Below are 23,978 nucleotides of genomic sequence, written 5' to 3' on the forward strand. Positions count from 1 at the left end.
TCTATTTTTTTATTTTAACTAATTTTCAGTTAATTTTCTTTTACTTTTTACTAATTTCTTGCTAATTTTTTGGGTCATTTTTTTATTTGTTGTGTATTGCCTTTTCCCTATGTTTTTTAACGAAATCAAGCTGCGTCTTGTCTTAATGATGAGCTAAGTCAAATATGTCAGACATGTTACTCTTCCCAAGAAAACAAGTACGTGTATTTTTCCGAAATGCCAAACTATATCTTTAAAAACGGCATTATTTGAAATGTTTGACACAAGTTAAAACTGCCACTATTATATTTAGATGCATAAATGTGTGTACGTTTCATACGTATCACATCAGCGTTTCTAAAGTGATGTATATGAGGTGACTTTGGTGGATGGTGTGGCACCAAGCTGTAAACAACTGCTCAGGGTCAACAAAAAACAAAAATGGTTGATTTAGTGAAAAATCACTGCATTTACAGCAGCTTGGTAACAAAATGTGGGTATTTTTTGGCAATCTGTCTCTGTGTTTCCAGCAGGGATAGTGTCACAAAAAGCGGCTGTTTTTTCCCCAAGACATCTGCAGTTCCAGCTGGGTTTGTGCCACCAAAACAAGTATTTTAAGCCAAAACATTACTTTCCTAACCATAACAGTCATTTTTGTGCCTAAAGCTGCATAGGCGAGACACCTGGGAGAGACACCTGCCATCTGCAGACCACCATTCAAGACCAACAAAAAACAAAAACATTGTTTTTAAGTGAGTCATCACTGCATTTACAGCAGCTTCTTAGCCACAAAACGTGGGTGTGCTGTAGTGACACCTGTGGGCAGAGTGTCACAAAGCGGTTGTTTCTTTTCCCAGGACTTTGCTGAAAGTCCACCCAGGAGTGTGCCACCAAAAAGCAGTTATTTAAGCCAAAACATGTTTTTTTTAAATAACTGTAACCAACCTGTTTTGGTGCATAAACCTACCAAACTATTATGTTAACCACAGCATTGTTGAAAGGCAAAGAAAGTTTCAACATATCCACTAAATAACAACGTAACTTGCAAATGTGACATATCATTGGTTTTTAGAAATGTACAGTGTAAACATTTTGTTTGTTGAGTGGGTTCGGTTACATGGAAAAATAATAGACTTTTTACATTTTTTAAGGAATTTTTTGTTTGCGAAATTTGGTGTCTTGGTTAGCTCTGGTCATTGTTTTAACTTTGCTTTAACTTTCTGTAGGTTTGATGTGGACTTGAACTTGACAGAATCTGGTCTGACTCTGATTTGGACCTCAGTCCTGGTCTGACTTGGATTTGGACTTCAGTCCTGGTCTGACTCGGACTTGGACCTCAGTCCTGGTCCAGGCCTAGACATCAGGCCTTGTAATCACGTCCCATGCATGCAGTCCTACAGCAGCATTCACAGGGAACAACAAGAAAGCTTCATGCAAATTAGGATACTCTATTTTTATCATGGAGGATATGTTTCATCTCAAAATGTTACAGGCACTTCATCATCAGAGTTTTACAACAGTATCACATCTGCAGCACAATCTGATTGTCTCACATCTGTAATACACCCTGGGGTCTCAAACCGAGCATGCAGACGTGTAAATACAAATAGAAATCCTGGGAAATACTAATAAGAACATTTAACATTTACTGTTTTAAAAAATATAGAATAGATATTACATTCTGTACATCTCGACATGCATAAAATATATCAGTCTGTGCAGTTACTATAGTTCATGTCACTATTCACACTCACATCTATGAAGCCTGTCGAATAGGAGTGCTGATATCAAATCTTGTGACGGGTTATGTGAAACAAAAACTGTATTAGTGCAGGTCAACTCCAGCATTCAGATGACTTATTGACAAAAATTAGGCAACTACCAATAAATAGAATACTGTTTTTTAATATACTAAACTAAAAAAGTGGTAGCAAAATTTGTTCTGCTACAACACAAAAATTACTGTCTAAGTTTTTGTCAATTCACTAAACAAATAATAAAATTCAGTTTCATGATGCCAAAAATATAAATGTACACATCCATGACATTGTTACAGTGGCCCTAACATCCCCAAACATTTGCATTTTTAAACAAACAAAACTGTTTTGGTGTATGCAAAACTGTTTTTTTTTTTTTTTTCCAAAAAAGGGATTGTTGAATCATAACTGATCACGATAAGCTTTGGTGTTTTCAGTGTTTCAGCATTCACTATTCAAATCATTTTGTTCACTAAAAACATAAGAGAAAAACTGTTAGCAATTAATGCTAATGTAGACAGGCCTGGCTAACTAGCTTACTACTGACAGAGGGCTAAAAGGACAGTTTGCTGCTAACTAGCTAAATATTAACTAACTGCCAAAATAAAATTTCAAGCTAGAAACTGACTGTTAGCTAAACCCGTTTACCAAAGTAGCGATTGTCAAATCATAACTCAGCAACTGGTCATGACAAGCTTTGGTATTTTCAACATTTCATTCGCTATGCAAATTATTTTTTCCCCCTAAAAACACAAGAGTAACGCTGTAATGAATTCATGCTAATGTTAGCAGGCCCAGCTAACTCGCTTACCCCAGTAAAACTTAGTTTTCTAACCAAGCAATATTTTTAACAGCAAGTGGCAGCACATCATGAGCTAACTATGTAATTTTGCATGTTTACAATTTCAAAAAGTTCAAATAAGGACTGCAACATCCAGTTTAAGCCGGTTTTGGATGCTAAGACTTTATAGAATTTTAGGCTAATGGCTCTTGGGGGAAGCTACCCACGATCCAGAAAGGATTTTCTCGTGCAAAAGCTGAAAACTGACAGTTGCTGGTTAAAAATACAATTTAATGTCTGGAAACCAAGGTCCAGTCATGAATTCTCAGTTTCAAGCGGTTTCAAGCCTGTTCTCATTATTAACTCCTAAAATAGCGCTGCTTTGGCAGTGATGCTTAGCGCAAGATTGTGACACCAAAAGCCACCTTTCGCGAGCGCATGAAACGCCACTGGACGGCGTCAGGAGAGAACGTGGCTGGACAGAGCTGGTCGCGGTGCTATGACATGCCGAGGTTTGGCATGCTGCGTCAACCTTCTCCTAATCCTAACCATTTGTGCCAGCATGTGCATTTGTTGATGTCCTTGCGTTGGTTACTATGTGCTTTTGTTGCCTAAACATAACCACTTCCCACCATGTGCTTGTGTTGACATCACAGTAGCATCCTGAAACATAAAAAGCAGACGCAGACGGGACACTTAGGGCGTAATATGTAGACATGGAAGTCCACTGTAAAGCGGTGATATGTGACAACTTCGGATAAGTTGGTAAGACTGTTGTTCATCATTTTCAACTGCATCCTTTGGTGTGAAGCTAACAAAAGCAACAGTAACTCTCTTTATCTTGGCTAGGTGTTAATATTTTAACAAAAACAGGTGTTAAATACCCATATACTTTAAAACATAGACAAAAAAGCAATAGAGCAAATACGAGAAAACTATTGAACAAGCTCATGAAAAAAAGCTAATTGTAGGTAAATTGGGGTCTTTTGACTGCACACAAATTTCACTCAAAATTCCCATAATTGAGTCTTTGAAGAGTGTTTTTGTAAAAAACAATTTTAACAGTCAAATAAAAATAAAAACCATTGGGCTTTTGCAGCCAGTTACAGCACTCCTATTCTTCACCCGTTGCTTCATTTATACCTGAAGTCATCACATCTCTGCAGTTTAAACACAAGACATACAGCATTTACAGCTTCTTTCCTGCATTTAACAGAATGAGTCGATGAAACTGTGTCCTTTCAAAAGTCATTTATCCTTAAATTTAAAGACCTTGTTTTCAGTCTTTACTGCTGGAAGCTTCCCTGAATAATAATAATAATAATAACAGAGATAAGTGATTCTGATGCAGTGGATCATCTGTATTGTTTACGGTTTGAAGTATGTGATGATAATTCTGACGATGACTAAGGTTGTGGGTTTGGTTGTGAAAAATAAGTTCTGAATCATTCATGAGCTTAAGGAGGATGTGTGTATCATGGGAATCAATCAAAACAAATATGTCATTTTACCAAAGGACATCATAGGCTAATTAACCTTTTTTGTTTCTTTTTTTCGTAAACTAATGTTATGTGGCCAAGCTTTGTTCAAACTCTAAATTTTGATAAATGTGCATAAACAGTTGAATGAGACATCTAACATTTACATGGCTTCTTGGGTATGAAGTGAATTGATAACACACTGAAACAAAATAGAATAAATGGATCGCAGACAGTTTTCATGATTTTCTACCATTAGTTAGACAGGTTTTCATCCAAATGTAGCTTAAATTGTAAATGAATTTTCAGAAAATTAGGAAAAGACAAAAGCAAATGTATGCCCTTTTCCATCCATTCAAAACTGTTATGGAAATATATTCACAAATTCAACGTAAAATGCTTGTTTCCATTGCACTTTGTCGGATTTTATCAATACACCAACTTTTTCCACCTCCAACAAGCGTTAACGTTTATTTTTGATGGGTGTTAATGCAATTTTTCCCAAAGCTTTGTTATTTCCACTCAGGTTTTTTATGCAAATTGCAAAATAAAAAATAAAAACTGGTGGATGGAAGTGCACATATTAAGAGGTGAGGGTGAAAGTAGCAAAGCATATTGGACGATTTTGCAAAATCCAACATCAGTATTCCTACTTTTGTGGTTCACCCATGGTTTATAAAATTACATTGTTTTCAAAGATATCCCCGTTTTGGGGACATGTGCATAAAATAATGCACAAGACACCTAGAATAAAGTGAAGCCATTAAAAAAACAAGTACAACAGAGTCTTAAATGTGAATATTTCACTTAATGGACAACGTTTTCTTTCTTTGTTCAGTCTGGGAATTATGCAAAACACCAGCATGTTTCTTTCTTGAAAAACAAGTTTCCGAGCTGATATTTTCATATATAATTAAGTGCTTTGAGCAGCAAAAGCGAAATACTGTTCTGTCTGTCGAAGCAGAGGCTCAAGTCTTTAAAAATCAGGCCACAAAAAAATAAAGCTCTGGATGGCCTGTTAGGGGATGTGTGGGGACAGAGTTTGTGATTTGGGTGAACTGACCCTTTAATTCACCTTTTAAAATTAAGAATTTGAATATGAAAGTATTTACAGACTGTCATCTTAAACCCATAAAATCCTGTATTTTAAAGTAGTTTTTTTTTGCTGTTTCCGATCACAGTTTTCAAAGCGAGCTGCAGTTCGTCATTTCTAAAGAGAGCTTTCTTGTCACCTGACTGAAGAAAACGCTCAAATAAACACGTCTCCTGCTCTCAATGTGTGAGCCCTGCACCCCACCCTGGCCCCTTGGGGGTTTGGAGCTACAGTATCTGTCTACACAAACAAATATAATCCTCCCCTGCGGGCTGAACTGATGCCTTATGACTCAATGATGCTCAGACTGGAAGGGGATGAGCATTAGCAGCGGCATTACCATCATCACACTGTACAATTCTACAGCTGTAACTACCAATTAGACCACAGAGCGAGTGTGCGGGGCAAAAAAAAAACACACTTCCAGGGTAATTCACTGCATGTTATTAACAGCTGCAGCGAGATATTTAAAGCCTCTTTTCAGCTCAGCGCTGATGGGTGTTGAAATGAGCTTTGCCCTGTGAAGGAGACGGAGCCGAGGCCAAAAAACATCATTCAGCGTCGACGAGGGAAGAGAAGCTCTCATCCCGACGGGGTTAAGAGTCTCCAGCTGCTGGTGCTTCCTGCCTGTAGTACCACATGTGTCAGGAGAATATGAATGAGAGCTGAATATGAATGAGACGCCTTCCTCCTCCACTTGAATCATAAAGCGTCTTCACTTCTACTCTCATGTTTGTTTCCTCAATCTGTATTTTATGGTGATGTAATCCGTCAGCGGAGTGAGGTTTCCATCCAAATGTGGCGCACATCTCAACCGAAAAATCAGCCAAATGTGAATTTATGCACATTTCCATCCACTCTTGTTATGCGAATATTTGGTGATAAACACTTGGCGGAGCTCATTTTTCTGCCAGGTGCTGTTATACCATCGCAGAGGGGCAAAGCGAGATGACATCATCAAAAGAAAACATGAAGTAAATGTGACATTTGTTTGTTTCAGTGTGTTTTTGGGGGAAAGGTTACAGTCTCTCTGTCTCTTCACACATATCTAATTCTTTGTGTCTCTTCAGTGGATGTTTAAAGGATTACTTCAGCCCCCAAATGGCCATTTGTATATAAATGACTCATTCCATGTTATATTGAATTCATGAAGAAACGCTGATTTTCTGGCACGCATCCATGGTGAACAAAGAATCTGAAACTTTATCAAAACATTTGTTTACAAACGCTCACACAACACAAATCTAAGTCTCATTTATCCAGTCAAATGCTAAGCACTTCCTAAACACATGCATTTCCGCTAAAAGCGTACAATTCAAAACAGAATCAAAGGTGACAACGACAAAAACAGTAATTTTACTTAACTGAACACAGGAGCTGCTGGTTTACTGCTGCCTCCATGAGGCAGTTTGTTTTATTTTTATTTTTTATTTCACTGATGGTGATTGTTGTCTGTTTAGGAAGAACTGAGCATACGACTGGATAAATGAGACTTGGATTAAACTGCGTAACCTGTGTAGAGTTTGTAAACACATATTCATCATTTTGCTGTTGTTAACCTTGTTTGCCTATGACTTTTATTCATCAAGAATTTTATCTATTTTTGGATTCTTTGATTTTCTGAGGCATGAGAGAATTCAATGCAACACAGGGTGAGTTTTTTTTTTATAATAAAAGGGTCATAACAGGGATGAAGTCAAGTCAAATGCTTCTTGTATGTGATGATTAATTTACCATAGCTGTTTCCATTGCACTCTTCTTCTATTGCATTTTGTCTTTATCAGTACATCAACTTTTTCAATTCAAATGAATTGATAGAAACTTTCAGATTTTATCATTTATACATTAAAATAGTGAATATTTGCTGGCTACATCTTTGAAAATGTAAAGATGTACTTAATTTTTTTTGACTGTTCCAGTCCAAAGAGCTTGCATGAGTTTGACCACCGAATTGAGTTTTGTCATTAAACATTTAGAACATTTAAGATTAAAACTCTTTGGTAAAACCAAACAAAGCAAGTTGAGTGTGACATTCCTTAATTCCCATAAATGGCCAAAAATCACCACCACATATTCCATACAAGTCGGATTAATGAGTGTATTAATTGATTAGTCACTGGTTTTGTAGTTGAGGCCAAAATTAGAGCAGTGCAGGTGGTTTGTGGAGCAAACGATGGTTGTTAGGAAGTTAAAAGTGTAGACGGATCAGTGGTTTGTAATGAATGACACAGATGGCTGATGCATGTGACGACTATGGGAAATGTTACCTGTTGGTATACAAAATTCTCATCGTTTGTGTTCAGTTTGAGACAAACCCGCTGTGTTTCTGACAATAATATTTTCATTAACACTGTCAGGACGTTGCATCTTTCTGTTTCCTGTCCGCATTTGCTCAGAACTAAACGTTTCATTGTGCAGTTTCATCGGCATCTCCATTGATTTGCCAGCTAGTAAAAGAACAGCAAGATTTAGAAATAACAAGTCACACACGCACGCACACACCTCTAATTTGTGTGTAGTTTCTAACACAGCATTTCACTTGAAAAACTAAACTGCAGCTTCTCGTCTCACAACTGAGCTGCTTTAACAAAAAAAGCTATAAGTGAAGGACAAATTCTGAGCTCCTCTTGGAGGCCGATGGATTTTTGACAAAGATTTTTTGTTGTTAAGGGACAGTGAATTTCTGTATAAATTTATAAAGGTTTTAAATGACAAAGAAATACTTTCATAGACTTCATAGATTTGTCGTGCAACCTTGCTGAAGACTTTCTTCTTTCAGTGATTTATTTATTCATCAACTAACTTTTAAACTTCCGTCAGCCTCCAAAAGCAGATGAATTTATCCCTTATGTTGACATCAAATAACCAGCCAGGTTCGATGTTGATGTGACGATATTGGAGCGTGCTCTGAGAAAGCTACGTCCTTGAATCCGTCGCCTCTGAAACCACATGCATCATCCTGTCCGCACATCAAATCAATCGTTCCTCTAAGACTCTCCAACGCAAACAATAAACTCCCTTTCCTCTTTAAAGAAAAAAATCCTAAGTCGTGGTGCTGTTACGCCTCCAGCAGGACGTGCCAGCGGCAGACCTGCTGTCCTCGACTCTCCTTCATGTCCTGCCAGTGGAGCTGCTCCTCTTCGCCGCTGCTGTTCTGGCCCAGAGCGACCCAGCCCACCATCTCTTTGCGCTTCATGCTGCGGCGGTTGTAGATGGAGACTAGAAGCGTGACGTCAGACAGCTGGAACAGCGCCACCTGGAAGACGAAGGTCTCCTTGTAGACGGGGTTGGGCTGGCCGCGACGCACCGACGTCTTACAGCGAGAGATCTCCTGACCGACCGAGTTCAGCAGAGTCAGACGCCCATAGGTGTCTGGACCACGGGGGAGGAGGGGGGCAGGAGCGAGAGGAAGAAGGAAAACAAAAAAATAAAGAAAATATGCAGATGATAAAAAAGATGTTTGTTTCTTTTTCTGTCGCGTTGGTAATCTAATATAAACTTGTTTTTCCCCATTTCAATGATTTTTAGGAGAGGGTTCCTCAGAGAGAGTTTTGCAGGTATTTGGTCATCAGGGTCGAGTTATGGTTTTGCCGGTAACACGTGTAATTGTCCAGTAGATGAAAATATCACTGACCAAAACACCATATAGGAATGATAGGAATACACCAAATAAATATATAAATTCATTTACAGCACATAAAATAGCCTAATATTGTGTGAAATCGAAACTTGAATCGGTTTGGGCCTATTTAAGCTGACTGAGGTGTAAAATGGACCATTTTGTGTGTTAGAGTATTTGTGTGTGTGTGAGTCTCACTGCTGACCTGGAGGTCTGTTGATGGCCAGGTTTCTGAAGTGGCTGCCCTTGATGAGCTCCACAGACATGCGTCCGGTGGTGGCGTTATAGGTGAGACCAACCAGCAGCTCGGGGACGCCGCCGTGAGTCAGAGACTGAGTGGACGAGGCGCTGTCGCTCTGAGACACAGCAGACAGGCTCAGCTGGGAGTCCACACTCTGACAGAGAGAAACACAGTGAGCAGCAGGAACCAACTCAGCAGAAATTTACACTGTAATGACTACAGCAAACAAAATAAAAGTCGCTGAGAGGCTGAGGCTGGGCCTAGTCTGTTGTCTCCAAAACATGCATTTAAAAATATATTAAAGGAAGTCAAAATAATTTCAGTGATCAAAAGAAAAATGTAGTCAAAAAAAAATACAGCGACCCACTTCCCCCTCTCTCCTATCCACCCGACACAGGTGAATGAAAGATATTCATATAGATTATTAATGTCAACACCTACATCCATGAGACCCAAACTCTTCCAATAACCATAATCATGAAACTAATAAATAATAATATCACAAAAAAATTAAAAAAAACAAAAAAACAACCCATATTACACTATCATCCCAAACCATCTCAAATCAGTATCAATATTACAAAATTATTTCCTTTCTGAATTTATGGCTCCTAAATACACAAATCTGACTTTGATAGCTGACAGAAATATAATCGTGTCTACAAATTGATGTTCGCTTCACCTTGAGGTTACTGCGAGGCTCCATGACCAGCGTCGTCTCCATCGTCCCTCCGTCCGGGTCCAGTCCACCTAAACGCAGCACCTTTTCACCCATCATCCTCTCACGGGACATCCGAGAAGGTCCGAGCGCGTACAGCCTGAACCTTATGGCCGACATGTGCAGGTCTGACGGCTCCAGGCGCGAGAAGCGAAACGTCTCGTTGAAGTGCGGCAGCGAGCCTTTCTGCACCGTCGTCTTGTGGCGTTGCTTCTTGGATGGCAGCAGGACCATGTGCACCTGCCACGAGTCCATGCCGCTGCGGGCCTTGTCGGGGATGTCCCGGGCCGCGATCACGGAGACCAGCAGCTTCTCCGTGTCGGGGCGGTACTCCAGGGAGAGGACCAGGTCTCCACATTTAGAGATGGGGGTTCGAGGGGAGGAAGTGACCGGCTGCGTGGAGACTTCATCCTGGGGAGGATGCTCTTGCTGAGAAGGAAGATAGAGAAATAAAAGCTTACTGAAAGTACCACATGAAAGCACAAGTGTAAATGTACCCAAAAGGCACCAAGGATATTTATACACACACACACACACACACACACACGTGTGTGTGTGTGTGTGTGTGATCGAGTTATAACCAGGACAATGTGTAATTTCAGAAGACAAACAAACAAACAAAAAACCATCTGCTGCCGCTGCCTGTGCTCACTGCATTCATGGATGCACCATAAAATCCTAAAATCCCCCTTTTGAAGATTTGATGTAAAAAAAAAAACAAAAAACACAGACAAAACAAAACAAACAAACGACAAATTGAATGAAGCAAATCTGAGAAAAAAACATGCATGTTAGACAGTGTGATGTTTAGATGCTGATCTCAACAGATAGTTTTTTCTTCAGTTAGCGTTAATTCGCTACAGAACTGGAGATAAGCAACTGACGTAGCACATACAGGTCGCCCTGTACTAAAACTAAGTTACAAAATGATCAATTTATTTTGCATAAAGCGAATTAGCCATTATTGATAGCACATCGTACAGAAAGCTGAATGACTGTATAAAAACTATAATTATTGTACATCTGGCAGCACTGCACTCTGACCACATTTCAATCTACATACAAAAACTACGTGATTGGAGCGTGACTGTTCCAAATCAGTGAGGTGATGTTAGCTGCTTTTAGCCAGTGATTAGTTTAAACTACCGGCAAAAAAGCAAGAAGAAATTCAAGATTTTAATGACAATTGTGGATGGAGTCAAGAGAAGACCAAATGTCTGCTATTAGCTGAGCAGGTTATGAAGCACTGGCTAAGTAACTGAGGGAAAACTGCCAAAAATGATCCCAGCTGCAATGTCAACAAAAAAATGGCACAGAGAGAATCACGTTGTCTAGATACAATCTGGGTAAAAGGCGCCTTTTAATGCAAGGTGTAAAGAGGGTCTACGTCATACTTGGTGTGGAAAGATGCTGAATGAAGAATATAGAGAAATAAATAAAGATAAAGTCCTCACATACAGTGTTTCTTAAAGATTTCTATTCTATGAAAGGCTTTTAGCAGTCTGTTTTTAGAAACTCTTATTTTTAACCACATTTGAACTGATTGTGTCTGTTCTCGCCGCTGCCGTCTATTTATAGCTGAACACAGAATCGGCTGAGATATGAATAGAAAGGCAACGGAAGAAAAAGGAGGGCAAACAAAAAATCATTTGGACATTGATTCCTTCCAGCCGCCCTGATCCCCCGAGCATGACGATAATCTTATCAGCTGGAAGAGCACATCCACCCTCTTCTTCCTCTTCTTCAGAGACTGAGGATCCACTAAATATAACCAAAATATACTGTATATCTGTTGTATATCAAACACGCTGAAAGGAGATTTTAACATGTTTTCACTTTGCTGTTAGAAAAATGAAATCCACTTCTGTGTGATGAGCAGCGTGTTCACATATTTTAATATACCACATAATTGTATATTTAGCATTTAATTTTGCACTACTTGCACTATTCCACCTCACACGTGCATGTACGGTAAAAAAAAGTACTTTTTACTAAGTTAATGTTGAGTATTGTATCTATTTCTCTAAAACATACATGAATAAAAATGTAGGATTGCTGCACTAAAATCAAGAAAAATAAAATTTTCTTTAAAAATAATTAAAATAACAATACTGTGCTTGGAAAGGGGTAAAAATAAGTTAAATAAGTTTCAATTCATTTAAAAGAAATGAATTTGTTGGGGCTGAAAAAACCCACAAAATTATATCAATTATTGAAAAAGTAGCTTATTCAGAGTAAAATGACTTTTGATAATCTCGTAAAAGCAAAAATAAACTATGTGTCCATTATAAAGGCTAAATCTAAAAATGCTCTTTTCAGATGTTCGGGGACACAAACTGAGCAGAAATCCTGCCATAAAGGACAAATAAACCTCCTCCTCCTCTTCTTTTCTATGCAGCCAATCTCAGCCTGCCGTACAGTCGGCAAACACAACATCGATTGTCGTCGAGTGTTGACAGAGCGGGGCTGAGTGTTGCCGTCGACATGGCAACCACAGAGAGAGATAAGATAACCACAGAGCCGCTGCTCCAGTCCATCGAACGTGCAGGTCAGGAGGTCGACAGGAGAAAAAAAAAAAAAAACAGACGCTCACCTGATAAATGTTTACTACCTCTTCCTCTGCTGGAGAAACACTAAGTATTACTTCTAGCAGTGAGAAGATTTCTGACACATTATTGTACTCAATACTTTTAATATATGTGTGTGTAGTGTGGAGGGGGCTAAAACTACATTGCATTGTGCCATCTTCTATTATACAATGACAATATTTAAACCTTGAATCCTTGAGATGACAGTGCGGTGCTTTAAAAGTTATTAATTGTATAAATAAACTAAAATGTTAAATATAAAAGGCTTTGAGGGATGTGATGCATCTAAGATGAAACTAAGATGATGAGATTAGGGATAGACTCGACTGTATTTGCTCTGAATTTGATTATTTTTTTGCAAAAGTTTTTGATAATTTATAAAACCCAAAGGAAACTAAGAAATCATGATAATTATTATGTGGACACTTTGCAGAGTTTAGGGTTAAAATCTCATGCAGACTTTGGGTTATATCCGGCTGGTCACCAATGTCGTTAGACATCAATACAATGAGTTGAATTTAAGGTTATGACTTCGGTTTTGACCAAAATTCAATGTCAGGATAACGTCTAATGCCAAAGTGATGAAAATATTCTTAATATAGCGTACACTTAATCTGATACTGACTATTTTCAGGTGGGGCTTTTTCAGGTGCCTTAAAGCTAATCAATTAAGGCAGAGTTTGCTCTGTGTTGTTTGATTAAATGCACATGACGCAGTGGTTTTCTATCCGGAAGTTATTGTGAATAAACATTGTGATTTTGTCGACAGCACGACTCGTTGAGGTAGTAGCATTATTAGCAGCAGTATTAGTACTAGCTTTAGCATTAGCAGTGGCAGAGTTGTTATGTATAACTGTATAAATAACCTACTACAACACGGCTCTCCCCTATTTTCTGTAGCTCCACTGATCCAAAACTCATTCCTTATTTATGAAATGTTTCTAGATGACAGTATCACTCTGTGTGTGTGTGTGTGTGTGTGTGTGTGTGTGTGTGTGTGTGTGTGTGTGTGGGAGGTGTTTACTGCACAGATTGCTCCCAATTTCAAAGTGTGATTCGGTGACTGAGAGGTTGTTAAATTCTACATTCTCACTCTCCTACATGTATAAACACACACAGAAATGCATGTTTAAGTAGATGTATGGACGTATTTATGCTCACTATGTTTATACACACACACACACACACACACACACACACACACACACACACACACACACACACACACACACACGCACGGAGCTTATTATTCATGAGCTTCTGTTTGCTAGCCAACGCAGCGTGGAGAGGGAAGGAAATATCAACTATTTATACAAAACCTCGAGGCCTCAGTGAGCCATGTTTGGTTTGTTTCTTCCAAAATGAACCTGAGAGGATAACATGGCAGAGTGATAATCCTCTCACAGCTGAATGATGATGATGATACCTCTGCCAAGCATGATGGGTAACAGCAGGGCTGCGGTCAGCTCACTGACCCCGTTAGGTAATCCCCGGCTTGGTTATTTATTTATTTATCTATTTGGTGATTATTGTGCGCTGAGAAAGTGTGAAACGTTGTTGAAGTTTTCTCGAGTTTTGTCACAAAGTTAGTGAGGTCTCAGTCTGAGGTAATGTTTACACTTGAAGAATTCAACAAAATGAAATCAGATTAGCTTTAGCTGCCTCCAGCTTGCTTCTCCAAACGAGGGGAATGCCACCTGCTATCTTCTGTATCTAACATGCTGATGATGTATATGCACTTCATGCAGTCCCACTTCAAAGATCTGAAATATCGTTTTAAGAACAGAATCTGCTCTCTAGGCTAACTGTGTTCATGCAAAATAGTGATGAATGGCGAACAGTGTGGATGAAACGGACCTCACAGAGATAACAACTTACAAATCTACATATTAACGAGTTTTTTTTTGGTAGATGTGTAATTTAAAACAAGATTTTTATGAGAAAATGTGATCAGAAAAATACACAAACAACTGTAAGTTATTGGAGTTTACAATAATTATCTTAAGAACAAAACAGGTTTAGAGGCGTCGGCTAAACGCAGGCTGCTGTACCTCTGGGCTCCAGGTGGAGGAGCTGTCCGTGGCGTCATTTTTGTTGTAATCCGCGGCCTTCTCCGTGTCCTCGCTGCCGTCCGCGGCCTGTCGGTTCATAGTCGGGACGGGACTGTCCCTGCTGCTTGCTGCCTCGAGTGCAGGGTTGTTCAGAGAGGCCGCGGACGCCCTCTCGCTCTCTTGCACTGCTGCAGAGAGCGGGTCCTGGAAACCTTTCTGCTCGCTCTGAGCCTCCATTTCTGTAGAAGGAAGGCAACAGAGGAGGAAAGTCAGCATTAGGCTCGTCTGGTGGTCGGGTTTAAATCTGTGGGTGTGAGGACAGTCGTTTTGAGAGGGGTCAGGGTTCAACAGTATGATTTAAAATCTGAATAAAGTTCTTAGTTTGCTTATTGAATCAAATCTTAATGGTCAAACTAATTATCTGGCTTTTCATATTAAGCCAAACAAGTCACTAAATGTATACATTAACCCTTTGAAACGTGAGCAGATAGGCTTGATTTCTTTCAAAAACACAGGAAGAAGGTAATGAGCAACTTAACAAGAAATGGCCCAAAAATGAGCAAGAAATTCGTAAAAAGTCACAAGAAAATTTGCTGGGGAATAAAAGACCTGAAATAAAATTAAAATATAAAAATTCTCTCTCTCTCTGTATATACATATATATATATATATATATATATATATATGTGTGTGTGTGTGTGTATATACAAGACATTTTTCTCTATTTTTTTTCATTATAATCTATTAATTTTCAAGTATTTTCTTTTCTTCTTCACCTTTAACTTTTTTTTCCCAATTTGCGAGACATTTTTGCCAAGTTCCTCCTTGCCTTTTTACCATTTTTTCATAAGAAGTCAAACCAATTTTCTCAGGTTCCACTGTGTTTCCTGCCTGGATTTTGCCACAAAAAGCAGTTGTCTTTTACAAAGATATCGCTGTGTTTCCTGCTGAAATAGTGCCACAAAAAGCAGGTGCTGCTAATGTTGTTTTTTACCGACACATCGCTGTTTCCTGCGAGAAGCATGCAATAAAAAGCAGTTGTTTTCACCAAGACATCCTTGCATTTCCTGCTGAGATAGTGCCACTAAAGCCGTTGATTTTTTATTGACAACGTTGCATTTTGTGCTGAGATTGTGCACCCCAAAACTGGTTATTTTGAGCAAAAACATTATAATTCCCAACCGTTACAAAAGTGTCTTTTGTGCCTAAACCTTACCACACGTTAACCACTGTGTTGCTGAAATGTAAAGAAATGAAATATTTCAACCTAACTGTCACATAATAATGTACAAATGCAACAGATCCGTGGTTAGCAGAAATAAACTGACATACACTTCTAGGTTAATTCAAACAAAGATTTGGTGGTATTTTGTCTCAGCAAACCTGAAGATTACATGAACAAATAACAGCACAAATTGTCTTTCCTTAACTCCTGTGAAGATGACAATGAGACACTTGACACCGTGTCCTCTAGTGTACCGTCTAATTGAGTCTTCGAGCTCTAAAAGAAGCTACATAAACGCTGTTTGTGAGTGTTGCGTGTTAGCGGGGTGATATTGTGTAATCCATCAAACCTTGGCCTTTCCCTGAGACAGAAACACTCGGAGAACAGGCCGTACCTGAGACCAATCAATAGCAGTTATCTCCAATTCACCATCATTAAGGTCGCTCTGACTGTTATATCAATGGCTGCAAGAGCGATGACCATGGCAACAGGCTGAGGTGAGTCATCAGCCTATATCTGTGTGTGTGTGTGTGTGTGTGTGTGTGTGTGTGTGTGTGTGTGTGTGTTGGTTAAAGAAAGAAAATAATTACCAGTAGAGACAGACTGACCCCAACCAAACAGTGTCACCACCCACCAACAACCAGCTGCTCGTTTAACAGAAGTCATTTTGATTTGGTCTCAACATTTGTTTGCTGTTGATTTTCGGTTAGCTCGTTAGCAAGCGCTCAAAATGATTCTGCAACCGAAGATTGTTTTCGTTCTCCATTAATTTGCCAATTATTTTCTTGATAAATCTTTTAGTTTATAAAAAGTTAAAAAGTAAACAGTGAAAAAATAGGAAAAAAAATACACAATTTACTCTCTGTTTAAGTCCGTTTGCTTTCTTTTTTTGACATAGGAGATTATGCTGTGTTGCATTAACCCTTTGAAACCTGAGCAAACTGGCTAGATTTCTTTCAAAAACATGGGAGGAAAATAAAATGACCCAAAAATTAGAAAATTACCTGAAAAATAGTAAAAATATATAAATAAATAAAGCTAAAAACAAACAAGCATGGAAATGACCTGGTAAAACTGCATTAAAATTATGCAAATTTAGTAATAATTTTAAATATGTAATTATCATAATTATCATCATAGTTTTCCCTGTTTTTTTTTTTTCTTTTTCCCAAAATACTCCCATAGATTTTAGATAGATGTTTTGAATGTCTTGAATCTACTAATTTGTTAAACAATAATTACCAAGTTTTTCTAAACTTTTTAAAAAGTTGCACTTGCAGCACAAGAAAACTGACGTCAATCCCGGTGTTAAAGTTGAACAGGATCTTAAGTTTCAGTCTTGTAATTTGTCCTCGTTTGGACTGAGTTTTCTGAGTTTGTGTTACATTTTTCATTCATTCACATTAATATGTGTCAGCGTGTGTGAAGCAGGAGAGTGTGGTTTGATTTGTTGAGCAGTAAAATGTGACGGTGCTTCATGATTCAGGCTCAGATGATAATCCAGATTATGTTTTGGTGGATGTTGGGATTATCATTAATCACAATTTTTAGGAAAAATATTTTAGGAACCATGTTACTTAAACTTTTGGCAATCAGTTTTTCATACTTTGCTAAAGAAATTTATAAAATTAAATGACATGCAACTGTGTAATTGTGCTGCTAAACAAGGACAAAAATTACGTATACAGAAAAAAAGCTTGTGTTTTTGTATCTTTTCTTTTTTCTTCATAAATTTCTTATCTTAATCTTATTAATTAGTTACAAAACTATGAATAATCACACAATGAACAATTTAAGTGAACAAAGGATAAAGAAAAATTTAAAAAACGCCTTCTTCTTTTGTGTGTTATCTTCTCAACCTTTCCCAGGTCGCTCTTTTAACACCCGAAACCAACTGAATACAAATGAGTGTCCTAATTAATGTTGCTGTCAGTCCACACACACACACACACACATCCAGCCGCAGCAGTCCAATCACACTGAGCCTCTCTGAGCTCTTTACAGCCTCTAATCTGCAGTAAAAACGTTATCTGGGGCCTTTTGGCTCATTGACACTGGGATGGATTAGTGGTGCATCTTGCTGGTTTTACGTTTTTAGGAGTTTCAGGTCTCCAGCTCGACATACGACAATCTGCTCTAACACTGACCTCACTACTGTAACGTTTTAGCACGTAGTATTTTTTTAAAGGGTGCCAAGGTCAACAACTTCCTAGTTTTCTACAACACAACTTTAACAGCCTACTGGGATGATGGACGGATTAGTGAATGAGCCTACTGGGCACAGGCCCAGGGGCCCAAAGTGTCAAAGATTCAAAGAGAGTAAAAATGACAACAAGGGGACAAAATAACTACAAAGAAACTCAAAATGACTTCAGAGAGACTAAAAGAAACTACAACGAGACACAAAACACGTACAAAGAGACTCAAAATTAATTCAGAGAGACTCAAAATGACTAAAAGGAGACACAAAACAACAGCAAAAAGACGCAAAATTACTTCAAATTAAGAGGCGGTGGGGCCTTTCGCCTTCCTGTGTAGGGACCAATAAAGTTTATAATCCGCCCATGAAAGGGACTGGAGACCAAACTACCTCAATTAAGCAGCAATATAATGCAGAATGGAGAAAATAACTTAAAATAACGACAATTTAAAAATGAATTAAGGATTAAATACATTTCTCTAGACGTGCTGCAGCTGAGCAGCAGCTGAGCAGCAGCTGAGCAGCAGCTGAGCAGCAGCTGAGCAGCAGCTGAGCAGCATCTAATCCAGCAAATGAAATACCTGAAAAATGAAGGTACATCATCACACTGAAGCTGAAATCATGTAAAATCCAATATCCAAAGCCCATTGGTTTACAACATTGTTCCTACAATAGCTTTATATGAAAAGTAAAGTGATAATTGTGGTTTTACTGGTATGGGATGATCTGTCGTCTTAAAAAATATAGATCATATAGATATGTAGGTTTTATCCTTCCCATTGCTAATGTGATATTTGGGGAGATTTTGGGACCTCACCTTCACAGTCTGACGGCTCGGTGCTGCCCTCCTCCTGGTCTGAGAGTCGTGAATTTGTGGCGTCGACCCAACGACAGCTGCGACTGCTGCTGCTGTTCGCCGCTGTTTGCTGCCGCCGATGTCCGAAAACTCTGAGAACGTGACACTGAGATCTCAAACTGCTTCAGGACCTCGTCTTCACTGTCAGAGGAGCTGCTGCCATCATCGTCGTCGTCTCCGTAGCTGCTCACTGGAGGGAGATAAACACAGGGAGACACAGGGGGTGAGGAAGAGGAGAAGCTGGGAGAGGGGACGAGCAGGAGGCAAAGAGGAGAGGAGAGGAGGAAACAAGGAGGAAAGGAGAACATAAAACAAGGAGGTGAGAAGAAAACAAGGAAGAGAGAGGAGAGAAGAGGAGGAAATGGGGAAGAAAGAAAAGGAGAGAAGGAAACAGAGAGATATTGGAACGCAGTGCCCTGTGTAATAAAGATGGGACTGTGACATTTTCTATCTATTATGTATGATACATACTGTCTTACTATATGTAGGGTTTTTCACCTCTGAAATTAATCCTTTTCTACCTTTCAGCCTTCCTAAAATCACATTTCTGAGAGCCACTTTAGCTTCCACTTCGAAGAACACCTTTTTTTTTCAGGCAGCCTTTGTGCAGAACATCAGTCTGCAGCAGAGTTTGATTTTCAGCCTGCACACCAGCCTGAGAAATTAATAACTAACTTAGCATGAAAGAGTCTTTTTGTCCTAAAATATAGAACATTTTTAAATCTACAGTTTATTTGACCCCTTGAAACCTTGAGCACATTTGTAATTTCTTTTGAAAATATGTGGAGAAGGCAATAAGCAATTTTTAAAAAAAAAAAGCTAAAAAAGCACAAAAAAATAGAAACAAAAAACAAAACTATATATATATATATATATATATATATATATATATATATATTCTGTAGCATAATATTTAATTGTAATAATTATAAACATAGTTTTCCCATATTTTCCCCAATTTCTTTTTAATAGTTTTCCAATAGCCCCCCTTTTATAAAACAAAATTTTAGGTCATTTTCTTGCAATTTTTTGGGACATTTTTTGCCAAATTGTTCATTGCCTTTTTTCTCATTTTCAAAATTCAAACCAATTTGCTCAGGTTTCTAAGGGTTAAATAGCTTGTGAAAGGCGTCTGAAAGCAGCACATGAAAACTGATGCTGAGCCGGATGTCAGCCCATCACAAATAAACCACTCAAGAATAATTTTTTTTGTGATCGGACCAAGACCATTTCCTTTCACGAGTCTCAGTTGTTGTTTTGGGTTCGAACACGACTACTATTACTTTTTTCAGGTTCTCCCAAACAAACTGTGCCCAAGAAACTACAGTCCGTTGAAACGCATATTAAAAAAACGACCATAATCTTGGCTTAAAAAGTACTTTTCCAACACTATTAGCCGGCTCACAGGTACAGTGCACTAAAACCATTTTGAGCTGGTTAAATAATCGCTCCTTTATGAGACATAAATGCTCATGAGGTAAGTGAGGAGAGAAAACATAAAACCCACACACCGCTTTAGCAGAATAAGGGGTCACTCCACTCACATCATAATTTCACCATAATTGGATAGCAACAGCTGAATGAGTGACGTAAATGCGGAGCTGCCGGCCCTTCCTCTGAAGTGCAGGTCAATCCGCCGTCTCCGCTACCTGAGTGATTGCCATGGTTACCTACAGAGCAGGAAGCTGTCGCTCTGAGTGGGTGAGCGACGGCTGATTGCTCTGTTAACTTGTGTCTTCTAAAGCTATTCACAAGCGAAGGCTCTCAGAGTGGAGTAATGTGGCTTAATGATTACATGCAACTGCACACACACACACACACACACACACACACACGCAGGGATACAAAGAACAATTTTCTCTTGATTGAAACAGAAACTCGTTTGTACTCTTTGTGTCCATGATTGCAGCATGGACAGCAGGGAATATGAAATTACAGAAGTACAACCTGTAGTTAGAGCAACAACCCAACAACTGGAGCAACTCCGCAAACTGACATATTTTGCATCTTATAGCAGAGTTTTGCAGGAGGAGGAAAACACGGATATCTAGTTAGATGGACAGAAGTTGACCACAGCTCATTAATTATACTACCCACATTGCTTTGATTCAAAACTGGTTAAAAATCAGCAAAGTGTCCATTTAAGAAATATGAGAATTTTCTCAATGCATAAAATAACATTGCATCCTTCAGTTTATCACCATCACTCAAAATCAACTAATCCGAAGATACGTGGTTTTGACTGGACTGAAGGGGAATGAAAAGTCATCAAAACCAGTATTGGCACGACCAAATGATGGACTTTACTGATGAGCTTGTAGCCGAGCAGCTGATGACTGAGCCTCTGATTACGAATCAGTTCTCTGAACTGCTCCAACAATTGCCGGATGATTTCATGACTTAAAGGAAGTCGTAGAATGTAAAGTGCATTTACTCGAGCACTTTGAGATGCTTTACTTGGTTAATTTAATTTATACTACTTTACTTCTTCTCCACCACATTTTAGAGGCAAATATTGTACCTTTTACGAAACTAAATTTATTTCACAGCTTTAATTACTTTGCAGCAGATTTTTAATTAAATTTCTGCTGATTTATAGAAGAGTTAATAAAATAAGCTCCTTTTTACCAGCTGCAACACTGATGCATAAAGTGTCTGTGCAGGTTCTCAGTCATCCAGGTCATGCTAATATGAGGATTCTTTAAAAAGTTTCTGAAATTTGCCATTTTGCATAGAAACACTTTGCTTTTCGGTGTATTTCCTTAAGATAAGGTGCCAAAAGAAAATTATTCACATTGGGAGTGAACAAACTGGATTCCCAGGTGAAAGTCTGGGTTTGTTGGACCCTTTCACCCCTTAGGGACTTTCTAGCTCTTTAAATTAGGATAGTTGCTGGTGGCTTCAAACTGTTGCCTGCTGGTGCGTTTCATGACTTCATGAAGGGTAACTCTGTGCATCAGTATCTGAAGCCGACTTCAGCGATGAAGCAGCGGTATCTGACGAGTTTGGCTGTTGCCCGAACTCCCGGTTCATATCATACCACCAACAAAGTGCTTGTACTGGAAAAGTTTTGTTAAAGTTTGCAAATGTTTTATGCTGTTGTTAAACACGGACCCCTGTGCCTTCAGTTCATCAACACTTCTCCCCATTTTTTAATTTTTCATTTACAGAAACATGCAAGAAAACCTTTTTTTCCCCTCAAATTCAACATAATACGATGCGAGTAATTGTGTGATTGTTTGGGGGTGAAGTACTATTTTAAGATCTCATTAGTATCTGCATGCTCTTCTGAAAATTAAAGATATTTATTGCATTTTAAACCCTCATGACAGATAGTCTATTTTTTCTGAGTACTGTAACTTTAAATACCTGAGGAGAGACCTAGCTGCTGTTGTATTGAACACTCCTGGTGACACGGCACTGCCTAAATCTTCACCGCAAACAGATTCAACCGAACTGATGAAGCAATGAGTGGTCGTCTATGCACCGAGTCGATATAAAGACTTCTTTCAGACGTGAAGGTCAGATAGTCTTTATGCTACAAATAACAAACTGACATAATCTGTTCATCTGAACATGTGCTCAGAAGGACACATGCAAATATTACTTTTCAATAACAATGTTTAAATCATTAATAACCTTGCAGATAATATTGAAAAGAAACATGTGTTCAGTACATTGACTCACTGGAAACGTGGCAACCTGACAGAGCACACGGGCAATGATCAGTGAGTAAAAGTAACATTACAACAATTAAATAATACACGTTTTAAGCCCCACTTTTTCACTACAATGCACCAAAGTAAACATCTGGATGAATCAAATATTTACAAATCACATTTGGACTATTAATTCTCATAAAATATGCCTTTAAAACCCTTCAGATGATGCCAAAAACAAAGAATTGTTGAGCTAAAAGAAAAATGTTTGACTTAGTTTGAGAAAAGATTCAAGTTTGTCACTTTACTGCAGTGTACGTGTAGATTCTGAGATACATTTTGTGAAAAAAGGAACCTAAAATTAGTGAAATTGATATGCTGTTTTTATTTCTCTCTGCACCTATGAAACTATTTAGATCAGGCCTACAGTGTCCAGGTTTAAACTACATTTTTACATATAATTTTACTAAAACATGAGGTAAACATAGCAGAACATAACAGCTCCTACCTCGTCCGTCGTCTCCCAACAGGATATGTTGTTTGTTCAGGAAGCCGACTGGAAATACCAGAGACTCCACCTGCTGCAGGTGAGAACCAACAAACCAGCACAGTGTTTGCTCACTGTTTGACGCACAGACTCCACCTGGATTCAACCATCCTGCTGGTAGGATTGTGACTTATTCTTTAATTTTTATGCAACTTTAAACAAGCCATGAAAATCTGAGTTTGATTTCAGCTAAAAAAGTTTAAATGACTCAGAGCCAGAATTAAACGAGCGCGCAGGATTTACCCTCTTCAGCCCACATAAAGGAAGCTCTCACTGTCTCGTTTTCATAATTTTTACTAGCATTATTGTTTCTGTTTTTTTTATTGTTCAACACTGAAGTGATACTCGACTCACAATGTTTATAGAAATAAAAAATAGTCGACCTGTTACAAAACTTCTTGCAGAGACATATATGAGAGAACAGGATGGATGAGAGGATACCACTGTCACAGCTGGCTGGTTAAAATGAGGCTAAAGACCAAATTTAAGCTCCCAAAATTGAGTTGTTTGATGACTTACAGGCTGCTCTGCATCGTCTTTTAAACAATGGCTTCAGGAGATTTTGTCTATCGTACTGAAGGAAAGACTGTGCCTGCATAAGTCTGATATGAAGAAAATTTGGGGCCCTTTTTTGGCTCAGTGCCATATTTCTCCAGAGAGACTTTGATCTGTCAGAGTGTGAGTAAGAGCAGTGGATATGTCCTCATTATAACCTCACTCTTGATATGTCGAATACTGTTGCATAACGTCTGAGAGACTACTGTTATTTTGAAAACTAACAGCTGTGAAATATTGCATCGTATGGCGACTTTTTCTATCCCGTTTGTGTTTTGTTATATTCATAAAACTGAAAAATGAAAATTAAATATTGAAAAAAATGAAGCTAAAGACTATTTTTGTCAATTGTCATTCCTACAATATGTCACATCAAAGAATTTGGCAAAAAAAAATCTTTCTCCCAGTTTTAGCTTTAAAAAAGTACTTTTCCGAAAATTTAAAAGATATCGAGATATATTTTGTATCAAGATTTAGCCTCAAAACACTGCAATAAAATTCAAAACCGCTGCTGTGGCTCAGGCTATGGTCGGGATTTGACTTCTCGACTTCAACTCTGCAATTATCGAGCAGATATGACACACTGGTATTGATCTTCTTGTCTCACTCTGAGAAAGACAGGTTCCTACAG

At 38.5% G+C, this 23,978-nt stretch overlaps 1 protein-coding gene across 1 annotated transcript in view; it reads right to left on the reverse strand.

Annotated features, from left to right (window-relative positions):
* Positions 1–838: 838 nt before the first annotated feature.
* Positions 839–23,978, reverse strand: part of syt16 (synaptotagmin XVI) — a 45,914-nt gene continuing 22,774 nt past the window's right edge. The window contains 6 exon segments of the mRNA XM_042500615.1: positions 839–8,460; positions 8,913–9,102; positions 9,631–10,095; positions 14,306–14,544; positions 18,548–18,597; positions 18,599–18,776. Coding sequence (XP_042356549.1) covers positions 8,147–8,460; positions 8,913–9,102; positions 9,631–10,095; positions 14,306–14,544; positions 18,548–18,597; positions 18,599–18,776 — 1,436 coding nt within the window. The 3' untranslated portion in view covers positions 839–8,146.

This window comes from Plectropomus leopardus, chromosome 14, assembly GCF_008729295.1.
Source record: "Plectropomus leopardus isolate mb chromosome 14, YSFRI_Pleo_2.0, whole genome shotgun sequence".
Classification (NCBI taxonomy): domain Eukaryota; kingdom Metazoa; phylum Chordata; class Actinopteri; order Perciformes; family Serranidae; genus Plectropomus; species Plectropomus leopardus.